Source organism: Lepisosteus oculatus, chromosome 5, assembly GCF_040954835.1.
Source record: "Lepisosteus oculatus isolate fLepOcu1 chromosome 5, fLepOcu1.hap2, whole genome shotgun sequence".
Lineage (NCBI taxonomy): Eukaryota > Metazoa > Chordata > Actinopteri > Semionotiformes > Lepisosteidae > Lepisosteus > Lepisosteus oculatus.
Window position 1 is genome coordinate 20,015,895 of NC_090700.1, and position 27,934 is coordinate 20,043,828.

Sequence of the window (27,934 nt, forward strand, 5' to 3'; positions counted from 1 at the left end):
GAACAAAACATCAGTGTGCCAACCTGAGAGTTCTATTTCATTTAAAAAATAAATGCATAATTTATAAGTTTATGCTAAGAAATGTTGAACAGAAGACAGTGGGAAGATGATCAATTTTCAACTCCCTTCTACAAGGTAAGAGAACTTGCTTCAGGACAAGTGGATAAAATTAAGCTTTTTATACACAGAAGGCAGGAGAGAGAAAACAGGCTAGGATATAAAGTACAGGCAGGAAAGTACATTTTGTGGAGACACAGTCATAAAAAAAATCACAATAAGAAGCAATTAGTTTACAGAAAAGTAGAAGACAAGGCACTAGCATTTCAACATAAAAAAGTCAACTACAGTACAGCTGAATCAGTGACAAAATTAGAAACCACAGACCACAGCAGACCAAATGACCACTTGATAAAACCAGCTTTGGTCTCCTTGATCTTTGGTCTTTACTTTAAAGAAGCTTTCAAATGAAAAACAATACAGTAGGTTACAAGAGGCAATGCTGACTGTTCCTTGTGTCTCTATGCATCATCTTACTCCGTCACAGAACGCAGTTGTAGTGTATACGGTATAACTTGAATTTATGGATTGTAAAATCAATCACTAAACCTCAGAGATGTAATGAAATAGTACAATACAGATTTCTAAAGCGTCCTTAGCAAAGAACTGAACCCATGACAGAGAGAAGGCTTAAACTGGAATTTAAAAACAAATAGTTCTTGACTCTTTTGGGGGTGAATTCCTGAAAAACAGTGCTCGATAAATAGTAGGCCTGAGAACTGAAACACAAAGTTCAAAAGAGACCGTATGGTCACAGGATATGTGACAGTGGAACAGGAGCTGCGTACGTACTCATTTATAAATCAACATTGTAAAAGTAATATGATAGACGACCAGGAGTCATTGCAGTTCTTTAACAACTACAGAGTAAGGAGTTTTAATAATCAATGCAGTACACAGTACATATGCTCAAAACAAAGTTTTTGCTGAGCTGGCATTAAGAGGAGATCTAATTTGGGCTGTATTTTGAAAATGAAAATATTATGTTTTTAAAAAAAACCATGTTGCTTTGGGTCACTCTTCGGGTCCTTGTTATAACTACCTATAAACAAGGTTTTAAAATGGCAATTCTGTTGCTACAGATAGTTATACAGTATACCACTAAGGTCAGGATTAGGGGTGTAATTCAAGATATGGTCAGGATTAGGGTTATGTTAGTAATATCCAATTAATTTACAGAAGATACTGCTTATTAACATATTTGTCTTTTATAAATTCCTTTTCTTTTACATTTTATTCAAAACCTGAATTGCCAAACAGAAGATGGGAAAATGAGTTACAGTAAAGCCAAAACTAAAGGGAACACAGCCTGATCTAGACACTGGTCGTGCAATACACCTTCTGTTTCTTAATGACTGAATTCACCATACTCGATCAATACTGAGCCTCTTTGAATTTCTTTTCATCTTTATCTCCAAGTTGTTCTGAAAGCTCTATTACTGCACACTGACAGAGACCACTCCACTAACTGTGGGGTTTATTAAGGTAATTTAATGCTCTTCAATTTAGGTTTGCCACAGCAAAGGGTTTGAATACTTACAGTATACAATCATTCCCATTTAACTTGTTTTCGAGTTACTTCTGATTTTTGCTCTGAATGTGTGGAGTAGGTTGTGTATATCATAAGTATTAATTGTTACTTCAAAGTGTCATGATAACAGCAACAAAATGTGAAAACTGTACAAGTGTCTGAATACTTTTACAAGACACTTGTTTTAAACTGTAAAAATTAATTTTATTCTTTGACTTTAATAACTAGAACACTGGAAATTCTGAAGCTGTCCGTTTGACTAAAGCTAGATGGTTTGTTCATTAATATCCATAGAACGTGCATCAGTAATAAAACGGAACATTTGCCTGATACAGACATCTCATAGCTAACATCTCAAAACAGACCACAAACACTAACTAGACACTAGTGATCTCAAATCAAGGGAAATTTCAATTGCATCTGGATCTGTAGTCCAATTAATGATAAATGATAAATGTTGCCTTCAAAATATTTTTCATATTCGTAGTAGCACAGACACAAACCCATTCACTGCATTTAGTTGGATTTCTAAAATATAAGGTCAAGGCAATGTAATCAAATAACATACCCTTTCATTTGTTCAGGATGGTCCAATGTGGACAGCGATTATTTAATTTTGCTAAGGCACCAAGACACCCATATTGCTTAAACAATAATTGGGTATTACCCCACCTTGAAACACACCCAGACCAAACATGACTAGCTATCTCTGAGCCTTTTGAAGTCTAAACAGAAATTTCTCAAATTAAAGCAAAAATAAAAAAGAGTAAAAAATGAAAATCTATTAAACAATTTCACCAAAAAGCCATTTTGTGCATTCTGATAACTTTTGCTCCACAGCACAGTGTGAGGTAAACTGTACATTAAATGAACTGTGTTTGTGTTAGATGGAAGCAATTTCTCAAAGCAGTGTGGAGTGTTACCCCAAACCTAATTCTTTGACGTTACTTCCTTCTTTTGGTAAATGTGGTAGAAGAAAACGATACTGTTTTTGCCCAGTGGAAAAACAAGCGCGTGCTATCGTGAAATTATCAAAAGATAAAATAAAACCATGCAACTATTCTTAAGTACTATTATTAGGTCAAAAATAGCACAGATGACAATTAGGTTTTATCAGGAAGCTGGTTAACAATGTTTCTGCTGATAATTTCAGTGTCGCAAGGCTGTCCTAGAGCTTGACATCTTTTCAGATGTCTCGCATGAAAGGACACTTCCTGTTGTAGATTGGTCGGAAATGGAAAAAGACAGATACACATGAACCATGGGCCATCATTCTAGATGGCTCAGCAAGACCATAAGAAAACTTTTGCAACGAATATTGTGCACCATAATTGCATGCTTTTTTCCCATTGAATTCTGGGTAATTGCTAAATTGACTTCACTCATGTTTCATAAGAATAGATCTTTGAAGCTTTGCAGTGCTTTGGGTCTACTGTTTTTTTAGCTACCAAGTTGAGCTTGTAATTTGCACACCTAGACCCCTTTTACCTATTTGTCAGGCCTGAAGCAACACCTACCGCCTATATCAGAATGTGTGGTCTGAGATACTCTATGTAGTTTCATCTTATTCTATTCATCCTGTTCAGCGGTGAGGTCTGTAGTTTGTCCTTCCAGTACCATAGAAAAGGGACTCCACAATCACAGATTTAATCACCTCTCGAAGACACCTCCTCACAACATCTTGAAGTTCCATTCATGTATTTTTAATTGAGTTAGATTCCGAAATGATTTTTAAGATTTCAATGGTTCAGGCAACGAGATTAAGTATTAGAATGGAACATTTAAATAAAAGAGTATTTTTACATTTTTACTGATTTGACCAGAAAACCATTAGGACAATATTCAATGGAAAAACTGAATAAGTGGAGTCTTTAAAGACTTAAAAGCTACTCATTATTTCATTATTATCTGAGGCATTATTGTTAAAAACTAAGGAGGATTTTAAAAGTGAAGGAAGTAATAGAGCCGTTATGCTATACAATGTCAAGTTGGGTACAGCAGTGAAGGGCCAAAGAAACTGGTAAAAGAAAGATACGATTTTCCCCACATTTAATGTCCTAATTGCAACATTTCTTTTAAGTGAATGTATAAAAAAAAGGGGTAGAAAAATAAGTATTTTATTAGAATGCGAGGACTTAACGAGTTAAAAGGATAAAAACCAATCTGAGAGAACCTTAGATCAATGCATGTCTGGCGGATACACCTGCTGTACTGTTGAGGTTATGAGTTCTCGCCTGTTTATCTTTCAATCTTATTGTTCTTCTTCCCTTGCGCAACCTGAGCAGCTCATTCTCGGGGAGGTGGGAAATCTTGTGCTATTGAGAGTTACTGGTAGATGTTTAAATTCACTATTATTTATGGTCCACTTGAATTCAAAGATTCAAGGGCAAGGTTTCTTTTTATTTTGAGCATAATAAACAGGCTTATCACATCGGCGGATGACAACAGACTGACCATCACTGATGATGCTATTCAAGGGAAAAAGTGATAGACTCACCTGATTGAAACCTACATACACTATGAGTATATTTTTACAGGTTCTGCATGAAAAAGGCAGAGATTTCTGTCATCTCTTTGTTGTGCAGTATGTACAGTAATGTACTGTAAGATATCCACCTATCTGGTATGAGAAAGCTGTTTATTCGTGGCAGTCCTGAGCCTATTCTAGAGGCACAGGATACACAGGATGGGACATCAGTTAACCAAGCCTGTATAGTACACTGCTAACAAGTAAACTCCACACAACAAGAGCTTAGAGGCAGTACATTACAATAAGAATTAAAATATAAAGCTGCAACAATTCTACAATGATTTACTGTAAGTAACTAAAAAATATTTTTGTGAGCATGGCTGTATTACAGCACTGGTGCCCTGGGTTCACTTCTGGAGTGAATGGAGTCCTCCAGGTGCTCTGGTTTTCTCCCACAGTCCAAAAACTCTGGCTCCCTGTGATGCTGAATTGGATGAAGTGGTAAGAAAATTGACAGATTAATGGAAAAAAACATTTTTGGGGGGAATAACAGCATATTGACCGATAGTGAAAAATTGAATATTAGATAAGATGAAAATGATTTGTAGCAAATTCTCTTATAAACGTATAAGGTGTAAAATAAATATCAGAAATATACAATTGTGTGCTCAAAATGAAGCCAGGCACTTGCAATTATGTACTCTGTGTCTTTACAAAGTCACTGATACATCCACAGTCTGTAAGTCTGATTTTTTTTTCAGCACTTTTAATTCAAACTTTTTAATACTATTTAAAAATGCACATTTTCTGAGTCAATAACAATGGCTATCCAAGATAAATGAGGTCTCATAACTAAAAGTAGTTTTATTAACATTGTACGTTATAGAGGTAATCATCTAACAGCAAACAATAAAACAGGCCTGGAGTGCTCACTACAACATTATCGAATGTTATGGTTTCCCAGGTACAGTAGATAATGTGTTTACTTGTATCGACAGGTAGAAATATACAAAACAACAAAAATAAAAATGTTTCAGAGACATAATATCTTCAAATACTCTTAAGTATTGATTTGTCTAGAAATACAATTTTGTTGCTTTACAACAGGCAACAATAACTGCTATATTTCCTAACTAAACAGAACAAAGGTTCACAATATTCAAAATATTCAATATTCAATACTCATTTAACTACATACTGTATTAAACATAAAAAAAACATTATAAACCATACAAGGCCATTTTGCCCATTTTGCTTATGTATTTATAAAAAGATTACATCGAATCCTTTAAATCTATATTGCTACAAAAATCACTGTAAATTAGATAAGAAAAAGATGGACAAAAATACAATGAGACATTAAAAATGCTGTAAATGAGTGTTGAAACCAAGATAATTTGTTAAGTTTTTAATAACTCTCTATATATACTGTATACCGTACGTTGCTATTAGCTTGTTGCAATTTAAACACAATGTATTACTCAGTTTCATACCACAAAATGTTTCCCTACAGGTACATTTCAATAATGAAAATTCATAGTATTTTAATTCAGAAATAATACAACTCACCTAATTTACATTTATGCCATATCGTGGCTATAAAGCTTTCTGGTTACAAGGTATTTTCAAGTCTAAAACACCTCACTTTTTCATTTGGTATATAATATATACATTTCTCCTGTTATATGGTACATGTTATCTGATACATGATTTACCAGTAATTAATCTGGTTTTTGATGCATGGTTACTAGCTGTTTTGGAACGAGAGCTTAAATTATGTCGTACACCATAGTGTTTTTAATGTTATTTTAAAGTGTTATTCTTTACTTTTCCTTTCAGTGTACACACTGTTCCAGTGTATTACATTGATTTGGGTAATTTTTAATTCAAGTTCTTATCGTACTTTGTATCGTATACTTTGTTAAATGTTATAATTATAACAACAATGTTGTGAAATTGAAAAAAGTGACAACAAGCTAAAATATAAATAAATACTTGAAACTCAAGGAAAATTGTAAAAAAAAAGAAAGAGATGATTGAGTATACGTTACTGCTTTCAGTCTTTCCTGATTAAGGGAAAAATCAAAAGCTCTTTCAGTAAATTTAAACAACTGAGCTTTCCTCAAAAATGAATCTGCAAATAAGTGTTGATCTTATCAGACTGAACAGAAAGGTAGATTCATGAAGAAATGCTGTGTATACACCACACTTACTCAAATAGTGTCAAGAAACATCAACAAAAATATATAAAATGTAAATATAAAGGGTTTTTTTTTCTGCTCATACAATACTGCTAGGCAACCCAGTGCCCTTGATTCAAAGGAGTCCCAAAAATATGAGTCATATTGTAAAACAAGTGGGTAGAAACCAAAATAAGTTACCAGAATCTTCCTAGTGGTTTGCTCAGTGAACGTAAGTCTTGTTACATTGCCCAAATGAAGTTTCACTCTGTTTCCACCCCTTTACCATGCCATGTGTGTTTTAGGAGCTGGCCTTAGATTCAAATGTCTTTCAAATCTTCAGCCTTCTCAAATTTGTAATATTGTGAGGCATTCAAGCACACCAGTTATAATTAAACACAATTGAATGAGTTTTATCAAAGAAAAGGAAAAAGTAAAATTGAGATAGGCAGGGAAGTTAAGGTTACTTTCTGCGTCTGAAAATATTTTGTTCATCTATCTACATTGATAAAAATCACCTAATTTCCACACCACTGAAGATGACAAAATAAAAAAATAAGATACATACAGTATCTGATAGATGCTGGTTTTCTTTCTCAAATGAACAGCCCAAAAGAGCACAGAAAACAGAAAAGTTCTCACACATAATTAAAACACACAAACGTAATTTAAGTAAATTGCTAATCTTTGTATATTTTGAAAGTGAAACATCCTTCTTGACGTGTTTTTAATAGCCCTCAGCCCCCTACAGTTGTGTGTCGCTATCTGCCATCTTCGTTTTGCAAACAGAGGACTGGCCACAGGACTGGTTAAATTGCCATCACATACTGTATTTAAGTGCACAAGGACTCTGGTGTGAGATCGTCCTTTTGAAGCATCAATCAAGAAGTTTGGGAGAAGTACTATAGATGCTCCAAAGGTGTGTGTTACAGGTCTTCAACAAGTCTTTTTTTTTTACTTTTGTACTTAAATGTATTTGTAAAATACAAGTAAAACAAACTGGAGATAAAGAAAAAAATGGAATTCTACATCTTTGAAAAACACTATTGGAGTTGGATATCAAACCCCAAATGAATTGGAGTTCATAGTTTCTTCTGGACTGGTGGGATGGGGAGTCATTCAACAAATGAGGGAACATACAGTAGTAGACCCATCACCCATAATTCATAGTGAAGCACAGGGGAAACTCAAGAGTTCAAGAGTCCAACATCAGTGGAACAGATGTTGTTGCACAGAATAATAAAATCCAAGTGGAAGATAAACTCTCTCTCAGATGGACCAGTCTGATGTGTTGGTCCTGCTCTGGTGTGGTCACTCGAGGGCGACCGGATCTTGGACAGTCATCTGTCCTGCCAGTCTGCTGAAACCTTCTCTGCAGTCGGGACTCAGTGGAGTGGCTTACTCCATAGTGTGTGGCAACGCTGGCACATGACATGCCTGCCTGCAGCATGCCAATGGCCCTGTCCCTTCCTCTTGGTAACATTCGAGGCATTATGGAATGCGCAGAAAACTAAGTGTGGCCTTTTTCTTGCAGTGACCTAAGCTTTGACCTAAGGCCTTTTTAAAGGTGACCTGACCAGGCATTGTTCCACCTGGACCTCGTTGGATAAAAGTGCCCATAACGAGCTTTCGTGTGATTGGCAAGATGCAATGCCTCACTGCACAAGTTGCATTGCTGGTGAGAAGGCTTAAAACAAATTGACAACTTTTTGTGAAAGTACATAAACTATAACTATAGTATTCTCATTCCAGAAAATGTAGTGTTTCTATTTTCCATCAGTATATAATAAAGAAAAGAATGTCTAGAGGAATTCAGAACAGGAATAATATGAAGTTTAGACCGGGACTTGGGAAGGACCCAGGCTGCTGAGTTTTGAACATACTGCAGTTTGTTCAGGGTATTCTTGGAAATGACACTAGTAGGGTATTATAGTAATCCAGTGGTTCTCAAACTGTGGTACGCGTACCGGCAGTGGTACGTGGCGTGCTGGCTGGTGGTACGCCAAATGACCCTGGAATTGTGTTGTGTGCGCTGAAAAAATCGGGACGGGTTTTCATATTTTGTACTTTTATACGTGTCGAATAAGCAGCCTACGTACTACGATACAGTGCGCGCTAATACTTCAGTGGACACAAGAGATACTCTGTAATTCTATACCACTCTATAGGAATGCGTGCTACGGACGCAAGTGACCAATTGTATTTAAAAAAGCTACTGTATCTCCAGCAAATAGGGAGAAAGGAGAATGTGCGTGATTTTGGAACAATGCCAACGTTGTAAACACAGGAATGCACAGAAATGCGTGCTACGAACGCTGGTAATCTTGTGAGCACAGGAAAGCTGGAAAAATAACAGAAAAATATTTAAGAACTGTTCTAAGTTAATTTGAGAAAAATACACCGAGCGTCTCTGTGTTTCTCTCCCATGCGCATGAAATAAATACTTAAAATAAACACTGAAATAAAAACGGAAACGTGGAAAAATGCACACTTGCGGATTGCTAAAGCAGGTAAGCCCCACACTATTATGTGTGGAGAAAAAGCTGCTGAACAGCTCGACCTGCTGCCCTCCCCCGAAAGACACAGTTATTCATAGAATTATTGAAATGAAGGATTATATCAAAAGTATGCTGACAGCGCGCGTCAAGATGAGCAGATGTTTTTCACTACAATTAGATGAGTCTGTAGTTGATTTGGCCAATTTGCTCGTTTACGTTACATACGAGTTTGAGGGTACGTCCCGTGAGGACTTTCTGTTCTGTAAGCCGCTACCAACAGGAACTACAGGAGAGCACGTATTTCAGCTTCTGAATGAATTTATCGGAGAGAATGGCATCGACTGGATAAAATGTGTTGGAGTTTGTACAGACGGTGCTAGAGCAATGACAAGCCGACACAGCGGTGTAGTTGCACGAATTAGAGAGGTTGCTCCAGAAATTAATGGTTTCATTGCAACATCCACCGCGAGACCTTTGCCGTCCAGAAAATGCCTGACGATTTAAAATCTGTTAGACTGTTGTGAATTGTATCAAGGCTCGAAAAATTAATTCACATCTGCTTTGCTCAACTAAACAGGCTCACCCCTCTCACTGAAATGGTGCTTTTTTATTTTTATGTGTTTTTTTTTTCTGTAAAATACTTTGAGAAGCCACATTTTAATATATCAAAAAGTTTATTATTATAATATTTATTATATGTATGTGTGAGTGTGTGTGCATATGCGCTCATGTTGGTCAATGATAATTTCTGGGGTTCCTATGAGATGATGACTTGTAGGTGGTACTTGGAAGCTTTGGTTGGATTAGGGGTGGTACTTGGTCCAAAAAGTTTGAGAACCACTGTAGTAATCAGTTCTGGATGGCGCCAAAGGCATGAGCCAGTTCCTCCACATGGGCCATGAACAGGACAGAGCCCAGCCAGGTAATGTTTCAAAGGAGGAAGGAGGACGTTGGCTAATGGGTTCTGTACAAACATACTGAGGGTGTGTACACTGTGCAAACAGGTTAAAAGGTCAAGCTAGGGTCAAAAGTGACTCCGATGTCAGTCCATTGGCTGATTCATTACTGGGATGAAAGAGCACAAATATTTGGAAAGATCAGTTCCTTGCAAGCCCTGATTAGTGCTGGATGCTCTTGAAGTAACAAGTTTAAAGAACTCACCCTGCTGCCATGTTTGAAGGCCTCATTAACCTGGCTTTATTAATCTCAAAATGCTTCAGAAACGCAACAAAAGACGGAAATAACATCACCCCCCCTCCACAAAACATTTTGTGCCGCAGAAATACTTAAACAACTTTCTTCACACCGTCACTCTTGCAATGGAATGAAAGGAACCACCAGATTTTACTGGAAAATAATCTTAATCATCTCCATCCATAAAAATGCCCTGTCATGACAGATGCCTGGAGCACACAGAAAGTCCATCACTTGTCACATGTGTAGATCTTATGTAAAACTTTTTTAGCAACAATAGCAGTTATAAAGCAAAATAGACTTTAAAACAAACATGGACTGAAGACTTTATTCACTCCAGGTTCCTGATGAATGTACTGTGCATTTCACTATAACAACACGACATCATTTTCAGTTTTAGCGTCAATTTAGTTTTTAGAGTACAATTTGCTTATCCCTGCTGGAGGCGAATGCAAACATCATTCAAAATGTATGCTTTTAATCGATAAACAATATTTCAATATACCGTAACCAATTTCAATGCCTTTACACAGTATTCACACCCTTCCAATGATGTCCCATTGTGTTAAATTACAAACAATGTAAGCCACTGTTAAGCAGGTAATAACTAGTGGACATCTTATCAGTATCTCCATATTGGAATGTATGAATATATTAGAACATATTGGGATATATGAACTGTTATGATACTCAGAACTGAGTGTAAACATGTTTAGTCTGAAGTCATGGTCTTAATTAACCTTCATTGAATAAATATTAAGGCCAGTCAAATGGGCCTTTTCTAAAGTATCACAGATCTAGAAAATGTATAAGTCTTTGTTTTAAGGTATAAAAACAAATATGAGCTAAGGCAGACAAAAGCTAGAGCAAAACCATAGGCGGAGATGATTCCTTTAAACAAAGGCTATCTAACTGTCCTACACCTCCACTTCCACTCTGAATGTTAAAAACAAACAAGTCAGGCAAAATAGTTAATTTTGCTAAAAAACAGTTCTGAGGGTGATGAGCAATGAGACAACACTGAAATCAGACTGGAGGTGGGGAGCAATCCTGTCTCGCGCCTCAGGAGTCTGGAAACTAAGGTCAGCTCAATGGAATGTCATTACACTAAACAAGAGGCACTGGGTGCTATGTTAAAAATATTAAATATAATCAGGTTAGTAATCAGAATTACTAACAGGACTGATTTGTTGTTGTCTGGAATGGCTAGGTGAGATCACTTACTGGCAACTAAACAGGGTACAGCAAATGGGCTGAATAATCACCTCTCGTTTCTAACCTTTCTTCTGTTTTTATCTACTATACAGCACATTTTTTCTTTCAAAGCAAATACCAAGACTGTTTCTGAAAAACAGTCATTCAAATCCAAACATTCTAAATACAGAACATTATATTGCTATTTTTTTCACAAGTTTATTTACTCTTTCTGGATTTTACTCTTTTTGCAATTACTGTACTTCCAGAAAATCAGAAGCAGATATTTTCCGGAAGATAAATGGCATTCTTGAAAGAATTAATGTTGGCCACTTTATATGTATCTTACCTATATAGTTCACCTAAGGTTATGGCTACAATGCCCTCCAGATTTTATACCTCCAAGGAGACGGGAACAAAAAAATGTCTTAGAATGATTTATAGATTGGACTGTCATCCTGTATTCTGCACTACATATAATAAAATGTTATTTTTTCACAAAATAATGAAAAGTATTGAGTTGATTATATCATTTCTAAAGTATTTACTTAGCCTTACATAACAAAACGCAGTTGCAGCACTAAGTAAATAAATTATTGGTTTTGTAGTGATTCTAAACAGGAAACATGCAAAAAAAATGTTTTTATAAACAACTTCAATATTTTGTTTTTCATAACAAATGAAATAGAGACATTTGTGCTCCAATAAGCAAATACCAAGACTGTTTCTGAAAAACAGTCATTCAAATCCAAGCATTCTAAATACAGAACATTATACTGCTATTTTTTTCACAAGTTTATTTACTCTTTCTGGATTTTACTCTTTTTGCAATTACTGTACTTCCAGAAAATCAGAAGCAGATATTTTCCGGAAGATAAATGGCATTCTTGAAAGAATTAATGTTGGCCACTTTATATGTATCTTACCTATATAGTTCACCTAAGGTTATGGCTACAATGCCCTCCAGATTGTATACCTCCAAGGAGACGGGAACAAAAAAATGTCTTAGAATGATTTATAGATTGGACTGTCATCCTGTATTCTGCACTACATATAATAAAATGTTATTTTTTCACAAAATAATGAAAAGTATTGAGCTGATTATATCATTTCTAAAGTATTTACTTAGCCTTACATAACAAAACGCAGTTGCAGCACTAAGTAAATAAATTATTGGTTTTGTAGTGATTCTAAACAGGAAACATGCAAAAAAAATGTTTTTATAAACAACTTCAATATTTTGTTTTTCATTACAAATGAAATAGAGACATTTGTGCTCCAATAAGGAAGCACAAAACTTAATTTCCACATTTAAAACACCAGTTCTGAATGGTAGGGAAGAAGGAAGCTTCACGTAAACAATGTTACAAATGAGAGGATGCCATTTGAACTGGGACATCTAGGCCAAAATTCAGATACTCGGAGAAGGCAGCCTCATAATGGTAGAAAAGGCAAAGATATTAATGTGTTTCATTAAAAAAGTCATGGGATTGGTCCAAACAACACAAATTCAAGACCAGCATAAACACGTTAAAGGAAGAGATATACAGTAAGTCAGGCAAACCTTTGTCAGTTCAGAAAGCACGCAGCATGACCTTGAATATCCTTTCCAGCACTTACAGTAACTAAAAAAAGACCAGTTGCCACAAGGTTGTCATTGGAAGGCTAAAAAAAAACTTTTTGTCAACTACCGTAAATAAAAGCTAAGGTCGGAAAGTAAGTCAAAATGAACCTGAAATACCTGGGAAATTGTACTGTATGTTGGAACTACTGTACGAAACCTTCACGTATAATGGTCTGATGAGGCCAAATTTAACATGATGGGGAGTAGATGGTGGGAGTTTGTTCTGACACAAGACATTAATATTTTATTGCAGAAAGACTCACAGCCAGCTGTGGTTCTGAGGTTGCAGATTAGGGGTGGTGTCATAGATATCAGAACAGAATAAATTGTGAGCCTTGCAGTACCATCTGAAAATCTCTAAATAGAACAGAATTCATTAAAAATAATTAATGGTTATACCCCTATATGACCCTTCATACAAACTTGTTTTCAGTACCCAACAGAGCTTAAAAGGTCTATGTAAATTAGACTCTGAAATGGCATGTTTAAACACAATTTAAATCAACCCGAAATGTTATGGTATAATACTCAAGATCTTTTTTATAAAAATCTGAGCAGTCTAGCACCTAGTGAAAACATTATTATTGTCATAATATTTTTTAAAAGAAGAACACTTTAAACATCACATCTCAGGCTCATAACTAAGTAATGAAACATAAACAATATGTTCAAACACGTGAGAAAAAAAGGCAAGCACTGATTATCCTTTTCAGCAACCCGTTGCACTGTCTTGCAGAAGTACAGACTGCAGTGAATGAGGCTGTTCACCACGTTTCCTGTTTGTGACAGCAAAAATACAAGAGAGGGAGTAAAAATAGACCATATAAAGTACAGGTAGCAAGGCTTTGCAGGAATGTAACAACTCTGGACAGGATCACAGACATTACAGATTCTAACCTTTGTGCCATTTGTGGAATCCTCATCAAAGATGGCAGGTAAGCTTTGAAACAATCATTTGTTTTAGACAATATTCATACATACTGTAGGTTGAACTTTACTCTCTCCAGTCTTTCTCTTTCAATATTCCACATATACTAAATAAAGATAATGGTGTTTTTAAGTAGATATATTTTGGAATCATATTTTTCTCCCTGAAAGAAGAAACCATCAATCATGCAATTTAAAAAGTGGAGCTATTTCATGCTATATTAAGGATAATATCTTTTTGAGGACGAGACTCGTCTTTAGTGAAAGTGTATTGTGTTATTTTTACTTTTTGAATTTTTGTGACCTGTAATCAAAAGAGTGTACACTGTATTAGTATATATACAATATATTACCTTATGTTTAACAATACTTTGTACATTTAAATAACAGAGAAAATTATAAGGCAAGTGCTCAATTTCTTTTACAACAGTTGCAGAATGTGGTCTTATGCCCTCAGAACCTGATAAGGCTTCTTTGTGAATGAGACTCTAGAATATTGCCATTGTAAAATAGCAGCTGTTCATTAAATACTCTGAGCTAGATAAAACAAATTTGCAACACTTCAATTCGCAATATTCACAAGAAACTTTAAACAAATTTGAGCCTTTATGTAATTACTACTGAACATCTATTTTTTTTAAAAAAGCACAACAATAGAATATGTGCTGTTAATACAGTGCTGGTCAAGAAACAGCAACATGATAAGTCAATTTTTTAATCATTGTTGGAAGATCTTACATCGATAAATAAGTGGAATGTATTCTTTTTTTACTTGAACTGGCTTCGTTTCAAATGAAACTCGACATTCTAAACGTTTGTGGGATTTCAGTACTGAATTTAAATTGACACTTTCTTTTGGATAATACAAAGAAAATTTCAAATGGAGTTGAACAGGTGTGCAAAAGTAATTTGTGTCTTAGAACTCTGCATTTGGGTGCAATGTTTGTTTTGAAATACTGTTACTCAAACATTCATTTTAATCAATATACTGCCAAACCTAATTATGGTTAAAATATTATTGGCTTTGAAAAATATACAAAACATGTTAAGTTGTGCTTCGGTGCAGAATAATTCATGTTTTAACACAGCAGGGTTTATTAATTTGTCCGAGTTAACTAAAACTGAATTGTACAAGACTTCACTTGCCAACGAACAGTGGTTGAAAAGATCGGTCTTAAGCTTGTTTATGGTGTACATTCTGAACAAAAAAGCTTGATCTATACCTGCATCTTCAAAGTTCATTATATGATATTGTGCGTTACATAATAAGAGTAACGACAAGAACCAAGAGACAGACTGGTATAGTGGTTAAGGGCCCTCCGGACTATAAGGGCCCAGGGGTTCAGCTTCTAGATGGGAAGACTGCTGCCGTTTAAGCAAGGTATGTTACTCAACACGCCAATATTAAAGGGCATCGAAATATGTGTGTTTATCACTTATGGAGGTCTCAGACAATTTAGTAACAATAAAGAACCCACTTTGGGTATAAGAAACCAGCACTCTATAACCTCTTCAACAGTTGGCAAATAACAGCAAAAACAACATTTAGCTCAACTGATATTTAATTTGAGGTTTCCTGTAGCTAACTACTGCTTGGATCAGTTTGGGGGGGAATACCTGCATATCAGTTCTGCTATGCCACTGAACACTTTCTTTGTTGTGTCACTCACAAGGCATTAAAAACTAATCTTCAGTTTGTTACCGCGCTGCTAATCAAAGGGTATAATTTTCCATTACAGTTTCATTTTGGAAAACCACGAACTTCTAATATGAATTTACAGTGCCAGCTGAAATCGTAGTTAGAAATTTAGGAGTTAAGTAAACTTTGACTACATCTTTCATGTTTAATCAGTATATTATCTCGGCTTGTTTCTACCGTAGTGCATATACAATATAGTACATCGGTAATGGTCAAATACTAAAATCTTCAGATTATATGTAGGAAACTGACATATTAATAGCTAACAATGAAAGAATCAAATGAAAAGGCTTTACTTATTTTCAAGAGATTGAAAAAATGATGTGCATAATATATGCAGGACTTTATATTCAATGACGTTTGTTTTGTTAGCACTTTTTCAGCTAAACTGAGCTGTCAGTTAGGAGACAATGTATAATATCCTTCCATCTATCTTCTAACCACTTCGTCCAATTCAGGGTTGTGGGGGAACTGCAGCCTACAGTATCTTGACAAGCAAAGGGCACAAGGTGGGGTACACCCTGGACAAGACACCAGTCCATTGCAAGGCACACACAGGGACAAGTGTTACTGTATACATACAGTAAATACGAGCATGTACACTCTGAGGTAGTGTAACATTTTCATTAAAAAATGTAGTCAAGCAAAAATAAAACAACTAAACTTCTAAAACTGCCAAAACAAAATCTCTGAGATTATCCATTTCCATTTTTGGTTATTTCTCTCAGATTACTCAATTAAGAAAAGTGAAATTAAGATGGCACATACTGTATAACAAGATCTGCCCTTTCCAGCTCAGTTTATTACTATTGCTTGACTTGAATGGAGAATTGTGACCTGACCACATACTTAAGTAATCCCACATGTTTATATAATGTTCAACTAATTATTTAATTAATGTTTTGACATCTCAGTCTTTGCTCTGTGTTTATTGTTTGTCGCACTGGCTTTTTTACTCGTTGTCTCTATGTCACCAACAATCAACAATAAGCACATGAGAATTTATTTACCTTTCTGACTCCATATTTTGGAAGCATTTACTTAAAAACTACAGCAAAGGCTAAAATAAACTGCATTATTGTAACAACAGTAGAATCACCACTGGTACTGTATATATAGAAACAAATGGCAAGCCGTCTGATATTAATAAGGCCATAATCAAGAAAAGAAACTCACTAGACCCAATGTTTAATTGCATTTAACATTTATAATGATTTTAAATAAAGAGAAACCCTGCTACTCTGGGTATGCTGATAAGAGTTTTGGTTTAGTCTTTAGGAAATTTGAATTTTCTAGTTCTTCAAGCTTTGAATACTGTACATCACTTGACTCAAAAACAAGTTACTTTGTTTTCAGGTTTAGCTAGTGTAATTATCACTTCAATTCATTTTGTAAATATGTTTTTAAATATTTTTGGAAAGTGTAGACACATCCTTCTAGGACTATGCTTATTTCTTTAAAGTGTATCATACATTCTAAGTAGCTACAAAGTCTCTCATTGAGGAAAGAGATTGCAATTATTAACCATTGTCAATTCAGCATGGACAAGACCACCAACACAATGTTCTCAGAACAAAGACTCCAATTCATACATTTTTTTTAATAGTGTTTTATAGTAATTTAGTGAAACTCACAACAGAACGTCTCACAGTAAGAGGTGATCCTATTTTAAAATGAAAATCACAAAATAAATGTAAATTTCCATCTCTCTGCCTCACGTGAAAGAGTGAAAATCACCTTTTACACTCAAGACTGTTCACTATGGTGTGTCTTTAACATCCAAAATAAATTGTACAGCAATTTGTTAATGTCTTTTCAATAAAGATCAAACCCGAGATGAAACTCGAGAAAAAGACAAAGACCTCACTAACAAAACCACATAGGCATAATTATTTAGTATTAATAATAAATTTGGAATATTTTTTAAGAATTGTAGGTGCAATTATTTTTTAAAGACACATTTTGGTGCCCGGATATATAGCTGGGTTTGATGAAACAATGTGAACAAAACCCCTCAGTGTCCCTACCCGAGATTTTAACGTCTCTACGAACCTTGCTACTTGCTACCACCCAAAAAAACAACAGGTGGAAGAACTTCCAGATCTGATGTCTTAAGCTCCATAGCACAGTAGCTCAGCTGCAGCTTTGGGATCCTTAGGGATGAAGAGTGCTTTGCAATGAATATTATTAATAACAAATTATTATCTAGAGCCTACAACAAATAGCTACAAAGAGTCACCCATGTTAACGCAACAGAAAAGCTGAGAACCGGTAAGCACACCTACTGTAAATAGGTTTTTAAGAAATATGAGCTACTCAAGGAAATACAATGATGTGGAATAGTGGTCAAGACTCTGTAAACCAGATCATAACTTTAAATCTTAGGTGGACAATTGCTTCACTGTTTCCCACCCCCAAACAAGAAACCTCAATCACATTGCTCTAGTAAATCTCCTGCTGTATAATATGGTCTCCAGGTCATCGCTGTAAACGAGATGAATGCCTCCTCACCTACAGACATGGCAGTACAGACACTGTTAGACTAGTGTTTCTACTAGCATTCTGTTAGCTCTTTTACAAACTATTTTCTCACTTAAAAACAGTATTCATAGTTACATACTGCATGCTTGATCCCCATGATGCATATTCTAGGAATAAACTATTATAAGTGTTAGAATTACAGTGGATTCAATTAGGCTGTATTTTGAGGAGGTGTGAAATAAATCCTTAAGAGGAGAATGGGTTATAAACCGCTCCTTAAAAGGCTGCTTACCTAGAGATTCTGGAATTAATAAAAAAGCAATAGCCAAAGTCAAGGATCTTCAGTGCTAAACTTTGTTCCATAATATCGCTTATGGTCTACACATATTGAATTAAACCTTTCATATTTCTGTATGTTTTTTGTTTTCTTACTTAGAACCCTGCAGTTCTGCCTGGTTGGGTCTGGCAATGACGGCAATAGCACTGCTCATATCTGTTTGTTTAAACATAGTCTTTTGCTTGAGGCAAAGGAAATGTGAGCAAGGTGGGTGCAATTTTAATATACCTTTAAAAAGTAAATGTGGTAACTGCATTTTACACAGTAAAATCAATTTCTACAGTGACATTAGTGAATGACTTACCTAACGTTTTTCTTACAGTATTACTGATTTTTAAGCTTCACAAACTAGAAAAACTCACCCTTATGGTGACATTATGAAACAAAAAACAAGACAAACATTTTCTTCAAATAACATGATGAGAAATTTACTCATTTCAGAATTTATTTTTGTACTTCATGTTAGGACACCTAAGATACAAAACCTCATACAAAATGTTTCTGGCATTTTTCAAGTCAATGTATGTACTTGCATGTCTTGTGAAACAGATATTTGATCTGAATACAGATAATCTTCTTTTTAACACATCTCAAGAGCTGTCTTTTTTGTTTAGTAAAACAAAGTAAAATTGTTTAGTCATGTAATATACTGGAACCACCATTTTTTTTATTTTCTAGGTTTCTCACACAAAGCTGCCATTGACACATATTTGTTAATGAGAGCAGAAGATGCTCAGTATTCCATCAGAATCTAATTTGTAATCCTATTCTTCTAAAACACAGTGATTACCCAAAACTTGGATTGTTTGTATTGTCCTCACACTTAATATGTAAATGAGGCCAGATCATAACTACAGTAATTCAAATGAACTATCATCTGAAGGTGATCATCGGTCAGAAACCTGTCCAAAAGTTTTATGTTTGGGCTTTTCAATCCACGTGGTGACATTTTGAACACTGTATAAAGAACACTTAAAACATTTAAACATTTATACATTAAAAAAATCTATTTTGCAATCTTCTTGTTGACTGAACACAGTAGTTTCAGTTTTATAACCACATCTTTAAATTCAGGATCGCAGGGTCCTAGACAGGACCAGTCCATCACAGGAAGACAGACACAAACGCAGACACACAATGAATTAATCCTTAACAGTTTTATTAAAGGGTTCAAAGCCCTGCAGTGGCATGTAATGTAAACACTAAGGTCAACTACTCCTGTGTTAAACTTAGACCTTATTGCAACATAATGTTTAACTGAGCAGTTTTACTATGAAAAGGAGTGGTAAAGAGTTATAATTGTATTACTGTCAGATCCATGATTTTGTATAATAAACCTAACTTTTGTATTATTGTATTCATTTTGCAGTGCCTCAGCAAATAATATATCCAGACTATGCTCCAAGGTATGAGATGTGTTATATTGTCTTATATTGTCTTTTAAAAACGTTTGAGGATCAGCCTTTTTATGTTGCTTTAAAGTATTGTAAAGGGTTTACAGGTCAAACAAAAAATAATTGTTTTAAACTTAATAATGAAGATTAATGAAAACAAAACTATTCAGTATGTACATTATTATACCTACTGATGTTTTGTAATATAAACAAGATTTTTTTAAACTGAATTTTAATTTAAATCTAATGTCGCACATTATAATTTACACTATAATGCAGAGTGAAATTCCACTTAAACTTGTTGCAGGATTATATCATTGCATATTAAAATTATTATTTAAATGTTAATGGATGGTATGTTATAGAATTATGTCTGAAACTCATGTATACAAGGAACAACTGAAAGCTCAAGAAGAAACTGTTTTAATCTCAATAGGTTACATTACTTCAAATGCTTGCCTAAGATGGCCAGTCATCGTTTAAAATGAAAGTTACATAACATTTTGTTGTAAAGAGAATAACCTGTGAAATATTTCTAAGCCTAATCAGATCTCAAATTTTCTTATCAGTACAGAAGCTGCTAAAGAGCAGTTAAACCACAGTTTTGTCCTAGAACAACTGAGACAATGAGACTTTAATAGAATTAAAGAAGTGCTGTAGACCAAGTACTCAACGACAAGGCACATGCAAACCAATTTATTATGTACTACAATTACACAAATAATATATACAATAATCTAGACTACAATGCATTACACTGAACAAATCCTATTACTCCATCACTGCTTCAAAGTGAAAACAAAAGTTTACAAAGTGGCAGGCACCTTTTAGTGTTGCCACTGAGCAGGGTTGTACAAAATTACAAATGGGTTTAGCTTGAGAATTTGTTACATGTTCCAAAAAGTGCAAAATGGAGTGACCTTTCTGTTTATCCGTTGGTTTCCTGTAGTTATAGGGAGGAAGAGCAAATTGATGAAAATCCAATATATGGGAATATAAATCAAGACTTTGAAGGTAAGTTCCTTTATTATCGTGTTGCCTTTGGTGCGTGCTGTCGATTACTTTATAAAGATAACACTTTTAACAATTTATTCTTGTGCATACCCTTTTTGGATGCTCTGCTCTGTAAAACTAAAATGTTGCTAGTGAGAAAAGCAAAGTCCCTTATGTCGGCATTGACATAGATTTAGATTTGTGGACTCCATTAATCTGCAGATTTTCCTAAAAAAATGTTAGCTCTCATAAGTATTTAAAAGTTACAAAGGGAAGGATTTGTCACTGACAAACTTACAATTGTAAAACACCAGGCTCAGGCACTCTAATAATAATGGGTAGAATGTCAATGTCAAAGTGAAGTAGATTAAGGTAGAAGAACTAAAAGCTTAAATAAACACTAAAAAGGCAATTCATTATTTCTTTTTGGGCACACAGCAAGTGTAGGAATGTCTCCAAAATGACCTGCCTACACAAAATTGTTTGCTCTTTTCAGTGAACTACATTTTTTCTGTTTCTAATAAAACAAAAATAGATTGCTAGCCATTCTGTGACTTCAGTGCTTCCTCGGAGCTGTAGAAAACTGAAGAAAGCAGGTCTGCATCAGCGGCTTATCTAACATTTTAAAATGTCAAATAACTTTTTATGATCTGCAACAACAAATGACCACAGCTCAGTGGTACAAAGACCCATGACACAAATCATTTTAACAGAAACTGTACTTAAGTACTTGCATTTTGGACATTAAAAAAAATCAGATGACATCAACTTTCATATAAATCTGATTTGTACTGCATTGAATATATGGACTAAATGAGCTGAACCACCTTTTTTCTTGTTTTCTTGATATCAACCCAATATTAATGGTTTCTTTGCTGTTCCTAAGCACATGAGGACTATGACTGTGAAGAGGAATGCTATGAACAGATGAAAGCTCCTAGAAAACAACAAACTGGAAAAAAGGTATTTTGAAATATAAAAAATCTGCTACAAGTAGAACAAATGATTGGAAGTTATGCTCGAGACAGAAAAGGACTGCAGGTGCAGATGGTACACAGCAGAGACAGCAATCTCATTAAAAATGATTATTTTCACCTTTAAAGACAATTCACAAATCTGAAAGACAAACTGGAAAATCAGAGAACAGCTTTTACGGTTGTTCTAGTTCAAACATTTTCAGAAGTAAACTGAATAAAGTGAGAACATTTTTTAAGAGCATGACACTTTAGAATAACTCTGAGGGTAATAAACGTGAATTATTTTTGTTGTTTTTTTTCTTTCAAAGCAGACAAGCATGTTCACATCAAAAATACAGTTCAGTAGCACAGTGTGTTTTCAATTCTTTTGACGTGTGCAGATGGTGGAATTCGTCATTTTCGCTGAAGCATAAATGAACAAATGAATTCAGTAAGAGTCTGTAAACTCAGAAAACAGAAAAGGCGACATTATTTTGCTAATCTGTTGCTACAACAATTAACATCTTAACGTTTACAAACATGGTCATTAAAAATATAGCTGAGAATAGAAAGGTTTGCAGTCACCAATATTTTTTAACATGCAGCATTGCCGAACAAAGACACAATATGTTACCTTCAGTATTTTACAGGACTGTATCTACTGTATAGTATTGTCTTTCAATGGTGGGGCTTGCAATCGTCACTTCAATAAATAAAACTTACAATTTTTAAAGAGCAAGACGTTTATATGACTCTTTGGATATTCAAACATTATTGTAAATAGGACTCTTTTGTAAGTTGCATGTTTGTTTGATATAGGAAACTGCATGTGAAGATATTGAAGCTTTCTTTAAAAAAAAGAACACAAAAAGGATTTTGTACTGTTTTATATTAAGGACTTCATTAGCTGATTCTCTTCTAGATTTTCAAGACAATGTTTGTTGTCTTTTAAAGGTTCAGTTGCCAGTTAAACAATTAATTGTGTGTTGGCACAGAATCTGTCTTTAAATTTACACGTTCATTCCTGAGAAAGAGCCAATTGTTTGAAATGGCGGCACAGTCACCATTATGGTAAATTTACCATACATTTAATTACTCCAGCAGTTTTATTTCATTACAATATTTCTTCTAGTGACTTAAAAGCCTAAGCAAATATACAAAAAAAACAAACTTTCAAATACTGCATACTGTATCTGCATGCTACAAATAGCACATACTGTATTTCCTACAGGCCTTAGACAGTAATGATTTCAAGATGTGCGGATTTCTTTCATTAATAACGTCCGCTGTGGCCTGTCATATAGAATTACAGTTTATAGAAGAGTTAGAATTTAGAGCACATTGAGACATACAGTGAATAGTTTTTAAATTTATATATATATATTTTGGATGTATTAAAATATACACCATTCCTCATTTAGTAGAACATCAATTAAATAACCTTAATATGTAATTAATTTATATATATTTATAATAATATTGGTTTAAGGATTAGCAGGTTAATAAGCTTGGCACTCAGTATCAATGTGTTATACACAAAAACTATGCAAAAGCAATGCCATTTATGTACTATGTACTAACCTCCACAAAAACGAAAACTGAACTGGGAAAAATTCCTGTGATGTGGGGGTACTCCATTTACTGCTGATACCCACATACATTTGAGTCAAATCAATTCTAGCTTTAATAAAAGGTTCTGAGCAAATTAAAGAAGATTATATACAAACATTATGAGTGTCAATACTGCATCTGTTTTCCTTCTAGTCGGGGAATGTGGCAGGAAATTTGGAATAAAATATTTACTCATGTGAAGTCAAGTCAAAAGAATGGGTTTTTTGCATAAAGGTGTAAATATTTAAGTAAACAGCATAACAGTTCTACTGATCTACACAGAAACGTAAAGAAATTCGTGGTTTTTAAGAAAAAGCATAGTAAATTGCTTTCTTACAAGAACATAAGTAAACTATCTTCCTTATAGTAAATCTTACTTCTGGCAACAGGCAATCTTCATAATATACAGTCAGCCCCAGTCCTCGAAGTACTGTTGGTGCCTGTACTTCACTCCACATCTCATATTGAACTACTTGCCTGAATGAAAAGATCTCGCAGGCCATTCAGTCGGTAATTGCAGAGTACCTATGAACTCTGTAGGACTCTGGAGTTACCCATCGCTAGAAGACTTTTCAGCTGCGATAAAGCCCAGCAGTGTTTAAAAAAAACTCTCTCACACAATTAATCTGCACTGACTGCATGTGCTGTATGATGCACCTTTTAACCTGCTCTGTTTAACAAATATTCTGTTAACTTAAATATTTAAGTTAACAGAAGCATTATGTAGAATTAGACTGTCGTTTGAATTCATGTTTAAGCTGGGGGTGTGGAATGAGCGGAATACATTCCAAAGCTTCCAATCGCTGATCTAGATGCATCAATCCTGTTTCTCTAAACAGCCGGCCGCAGAGCCCAGCATGTGCTACGCCTCTTTGGATCTGACGGTGGATAAGAAAAAGAGGAAAAAACACAAGAACAGACAGGCCGCCCAGGATTTTCTGGAAGTAGAAACCGAACAAACTCTACCATCGAGATCCAGCAGCACCATGGTCTCTAGAAACAGCATCTACCTGAACAGTCAGCAGCTGACAGAGGAAAGCGAGGAGGCCATTCACGAGGACCCTGCCATGATCTTCAGCAAGTTCAACAAGAGCCAGTCGATACCTCAAGACAGTATGTAGCTGGACCAGCCCAGGATTGTTTGTTTTTTTTAGTTCTGTGAACCAGGCATTCACTCTGCATTATTGTATGAATAGTGTTCCGTTTTTTCAGTGTTCTTTTTTTCACGGGACATCCCTTTGAGCCTAACTTAACGATTCTGATTTTCCAGTCAAGAACACTAATACCTGATCAAATATGAGAGAAGGAAGCTGCTACACACTTCCACATCTCAGCCACTGAGAATTTTGACAGACAGTCACTGTGGCACAATGTACAGGCAACGCTGATTATTAATCCCAGTGCCTGGTAAATCAGCATTCAGTTTCCCAATTGATGTGTGTGTATGCATATGGTTGCGCATGTACATGTATCTCCCAACAATATTTTTTCAGCACACTGGACCTGCAGGTAATTTACAATATTCACGACTATAATATTTAAATACTTCTGATTAATAACCATTAAAAAACGTGCTACAGTGTACCCCAATTAAAACTTTTTGCTTAATTAGTTTAATTTTGGGTCTAGTGAAGACACAATGACTCCTAGTTGCCTTTTAAAGGCAGGTATGTCAATGTAAAATAAGCATTGAAAATGTGTAACACAAGATTTTGTGTGTATATAGTATATTTGCAAAAAAAATCAGTTTTCCTATTTTAAGGCACGTCAGAGGTAACATTTTGAAATGACAAAATTTTATCTTTATTAATAAGAACAATCTAAAACAGAAGCTTAGAATCCCAGAATGCACTGATTAGGCAAAAGAGTGCCCTAGTCCATTTGTATTAGAGGACAATTACCTAGAAGAAGTTTGATCGAAATCTTCAGAATTATGAAAGGAACAGCCAAAGTTGTTCTAACAGCTAACAATATAAAAGCAGATGAATGTCCAAGTTAACAGAAGTAGATCCGGAATTAATACAGATTTCAGTTTTCAGCAGAGTGGTTGATGCTTGCACTTGGTTGCCAAGCTATGACACTTACTCTAGAACAGTGCAATATGACAAGAATGTTTTAAGTCATGTTAGTGTTACTAAGCGAGTTCTGAGTGACAGTATTCAGGCTGCTCATGTGTAATAATAGGTAACCGACGCTCACTGGGATTGGTAACTGACACTCACAGTGGCAATTTCAAGGTGGAAAACAGATCAAATACCAGAAGAAGGAAGCCTGACCTCAAGGTTTTCAGAACATCAAAAAACATCACACATAGCATGCAACACGAGACTGGTGCAGCAACAGTAATCCTAAGTATTTGCAGCTGCTTGCTCAAAGAGAAAGGTTCCTGTCGGAGAACAAAAGAGAAGAGAAGTGCAGTACTAAGTATGCAAATACCGCAGTATTGACTTTTTTGTTATTTTTGCTACACATTCTCCTGTGATGAGACCATGGCCATCTGATATAGGCTTTTATCGGTAAAAGATGTATTTAAATGTATTCTTCTAGAAAACTTATCTTCCACTGCAGAAGTAGACGAGAAGATTTACAGATGAGTACTTTTTTGCCTGAATATAGAAATACATGCACTAAAAGGACAGAACATTATTCTACTTCAAACTTTTATGAAAGTCAAGATATTGAGAAAAGTAACTGAAGTCAAACACCAAAATAACACCATACCAAGCCTAAAATTAATTTGCAGTGATGAAATATTAGTAACACACCCACCATTTCCATGTCTTACTTAATGTTCCCATTTCCAAACAAGGACCAGAGTTATCATAGTTAACTTCTAAATAATACAATAGTGGAGACAACTGCAAACATGAAGACAAAATGCACTGTTTAGTTCCTGGGCTTTAAAGGTTATAAGGTATAAAGGTTTTTCGCAGTATTAAATGTTCTTTTGAGTGGATTATTTCCCAGTGTAAACTGCTGAAATCTACTCAAAAGACAGACTTATATACTTTCTTTTATACTTTGTTAACTGTCCCTCAAGTTAATCATTTCTCAAAAATTCCAAAATATTTCACTTTCAAATGAACATAACCCCCAAGCAAGACTTAACCGACTGAGAATATGCCACCCACTTGTGTTTCTGTGTATGAGTCATGGAGTCATTAAAATTATCTTTTTCCCCCCAACTGGATTGAACAGCAACCCCCAAAAGTATGCACTAACCACTCTGTTTGGATAAAAACAGTTCAAAAACAGAATTGTGTAACTAATTTTCCAGAATAGAACTGAACTGACCACAACGCCTCAGGCTCATCTGACACACTAGTACAACCGCACTGCTTTTCAAACCATACAGTACAGCAGGAAAATATTAGTAAACATGCTTGTGTTATCTTCTAAAACTCAACAGATTATGCAGTCCTGGATTTGAAAAAAATGTACAGGCTCTTAAAACTCAATATTATTGTGAGTCTGACTGTAAAATTAGCAAAAGATTAGCAAAAGATTTCCAAAAGATTTCCAAAACACTGCCAGGTGACTGGAGCACTATGCCTTTATGCTAATGTGTTAAGGAACACAGTGTTCACTGTTAGAAGTGGATTTGATATTTTTAATGCTGGAAATGTAACTTTGCAGGGCGGATAATACTGTATGACCAACAGACAATGACTGAATAACTCCTGGTGTAAACAAAGTAAGAAGCTAAAAAAATACAATTATCTATCATCAGAAAGTTGCTAATTCCTAGTAAGGGATGCCTACACCTATCCTGGAAGCAAAGGGCACAAAGGGGGACTCCATCCTGGACTGGACATCAGTCCATCGCAGGAAACAGTTTGTGAAAGCTGAAAGCCCTAGAGAAAACTGTAGTTTTCATGAATACAGTACTAAACATTGCTTATTGTTAGGAACTTTCAGACAAGTAACTATTTTATTTCTGTGTCATTATTATTTGTGATGCCATCTGAAAAAGACAAACCAACATAAAAGCAGGCTTAGGGTTGCAAGAGACAAGAATCTATCCTGGAAAATATCATGTTCCAGATAAAGCCTCTTAAAAGTGAAACCCAAATGCTTACAATGAATCTGCACAAAAAGCCTTCCAAAAGCATGGAATGTTAAGAGCTAATAAAATCAGTTAAATGCTAATAAAATCAGGCAGTTTATACTGTGGCTTTACGCAAAGTATGTGAAATGTTGCCTATGTGGATATTATCAAAATGCCTTTAAAAGAATGTATTTAGCACAGCTTTCAGATTGTGAATTTCAGATCCTGCTGAAAGACAGAGTGAGTTTTGGGGAGATAAAGATCTCCACCACCATTCACTTTGAAGTTCACTGGAGTGTTGATCATGGTTAATAAGCAACTACGTAAATATTGAATATTAATGCACATAACAGCTGCTGCTGACTTAATTGTAAATATATTATAATAAATTGTATTTTCTAAACAAGAGAGCTTATAATAAAGCATGTCTTTGCAAAGTGTGTATATATGTTTTAAGTATTTTAAAGGGAGAATCATGCTTTCTTTAACCGCAGTATGATACAGTATATAGCTGTACAATTAAAACATTATTAAATCTACTTTTATGGGTAATATGGCCCAGTTTTTTGTTGCGTATTTCAACCAAATAACACAAACCACTCTTCCTATTATTTTACAAAACTATACATAGAATGCCGCTCTTGAGCAAAAAATGCTTTCTATTACAACAGGGTAGAGTATCATTAAAACAGGACAAGGTGTGTACAGTACACAGTTTACATGCTTCACGCTAAATGATT

The 27,934-nt window shown here is 35.0% G+C and overlaps 1 protein-coding gene across 2 annotated transcripts; it reads left to right on the forward strand.

Annotated features, from left to right (window-relative positions):
* On the forward strand, nt 1-27,746 carry LOC107076746 (T-cell receptor-associated transmembrane adapter 1). 2 transcript variants are annotated; one of them, XM_069190194.1, is made up of 6 exons: nt 1-135; nt 18,292-18,399; nt 19,562-19,598; nt 20,536-20,600; nt 21,466-21,542; nt 23,986-27,746. In XM_069190194.1, the coding sequence occupies exons 2-6, from the start codon at nt 18,324-18,326 to the stop codon at nt 24,265-24,267; spliced, it is 537 nt and encodes a 178-aa protein (XP_069046295.1). In that variant the 5' UTR covers nt 1-135; nt 18,292-18,323; the 3' UTR covers nt 24,268-27,746. The 2 variants fall into 2 exon arrangements, with proteins under 2 accessions (XP_069046295.1, XP_069046294.1); XM_069190193.1 differs by lacking the exon at nt 1-135 and adding an exon at nt 13,552-13,683.
* Nucleotides 27,747-27,934: the final 188 nt, after the last annotated feature.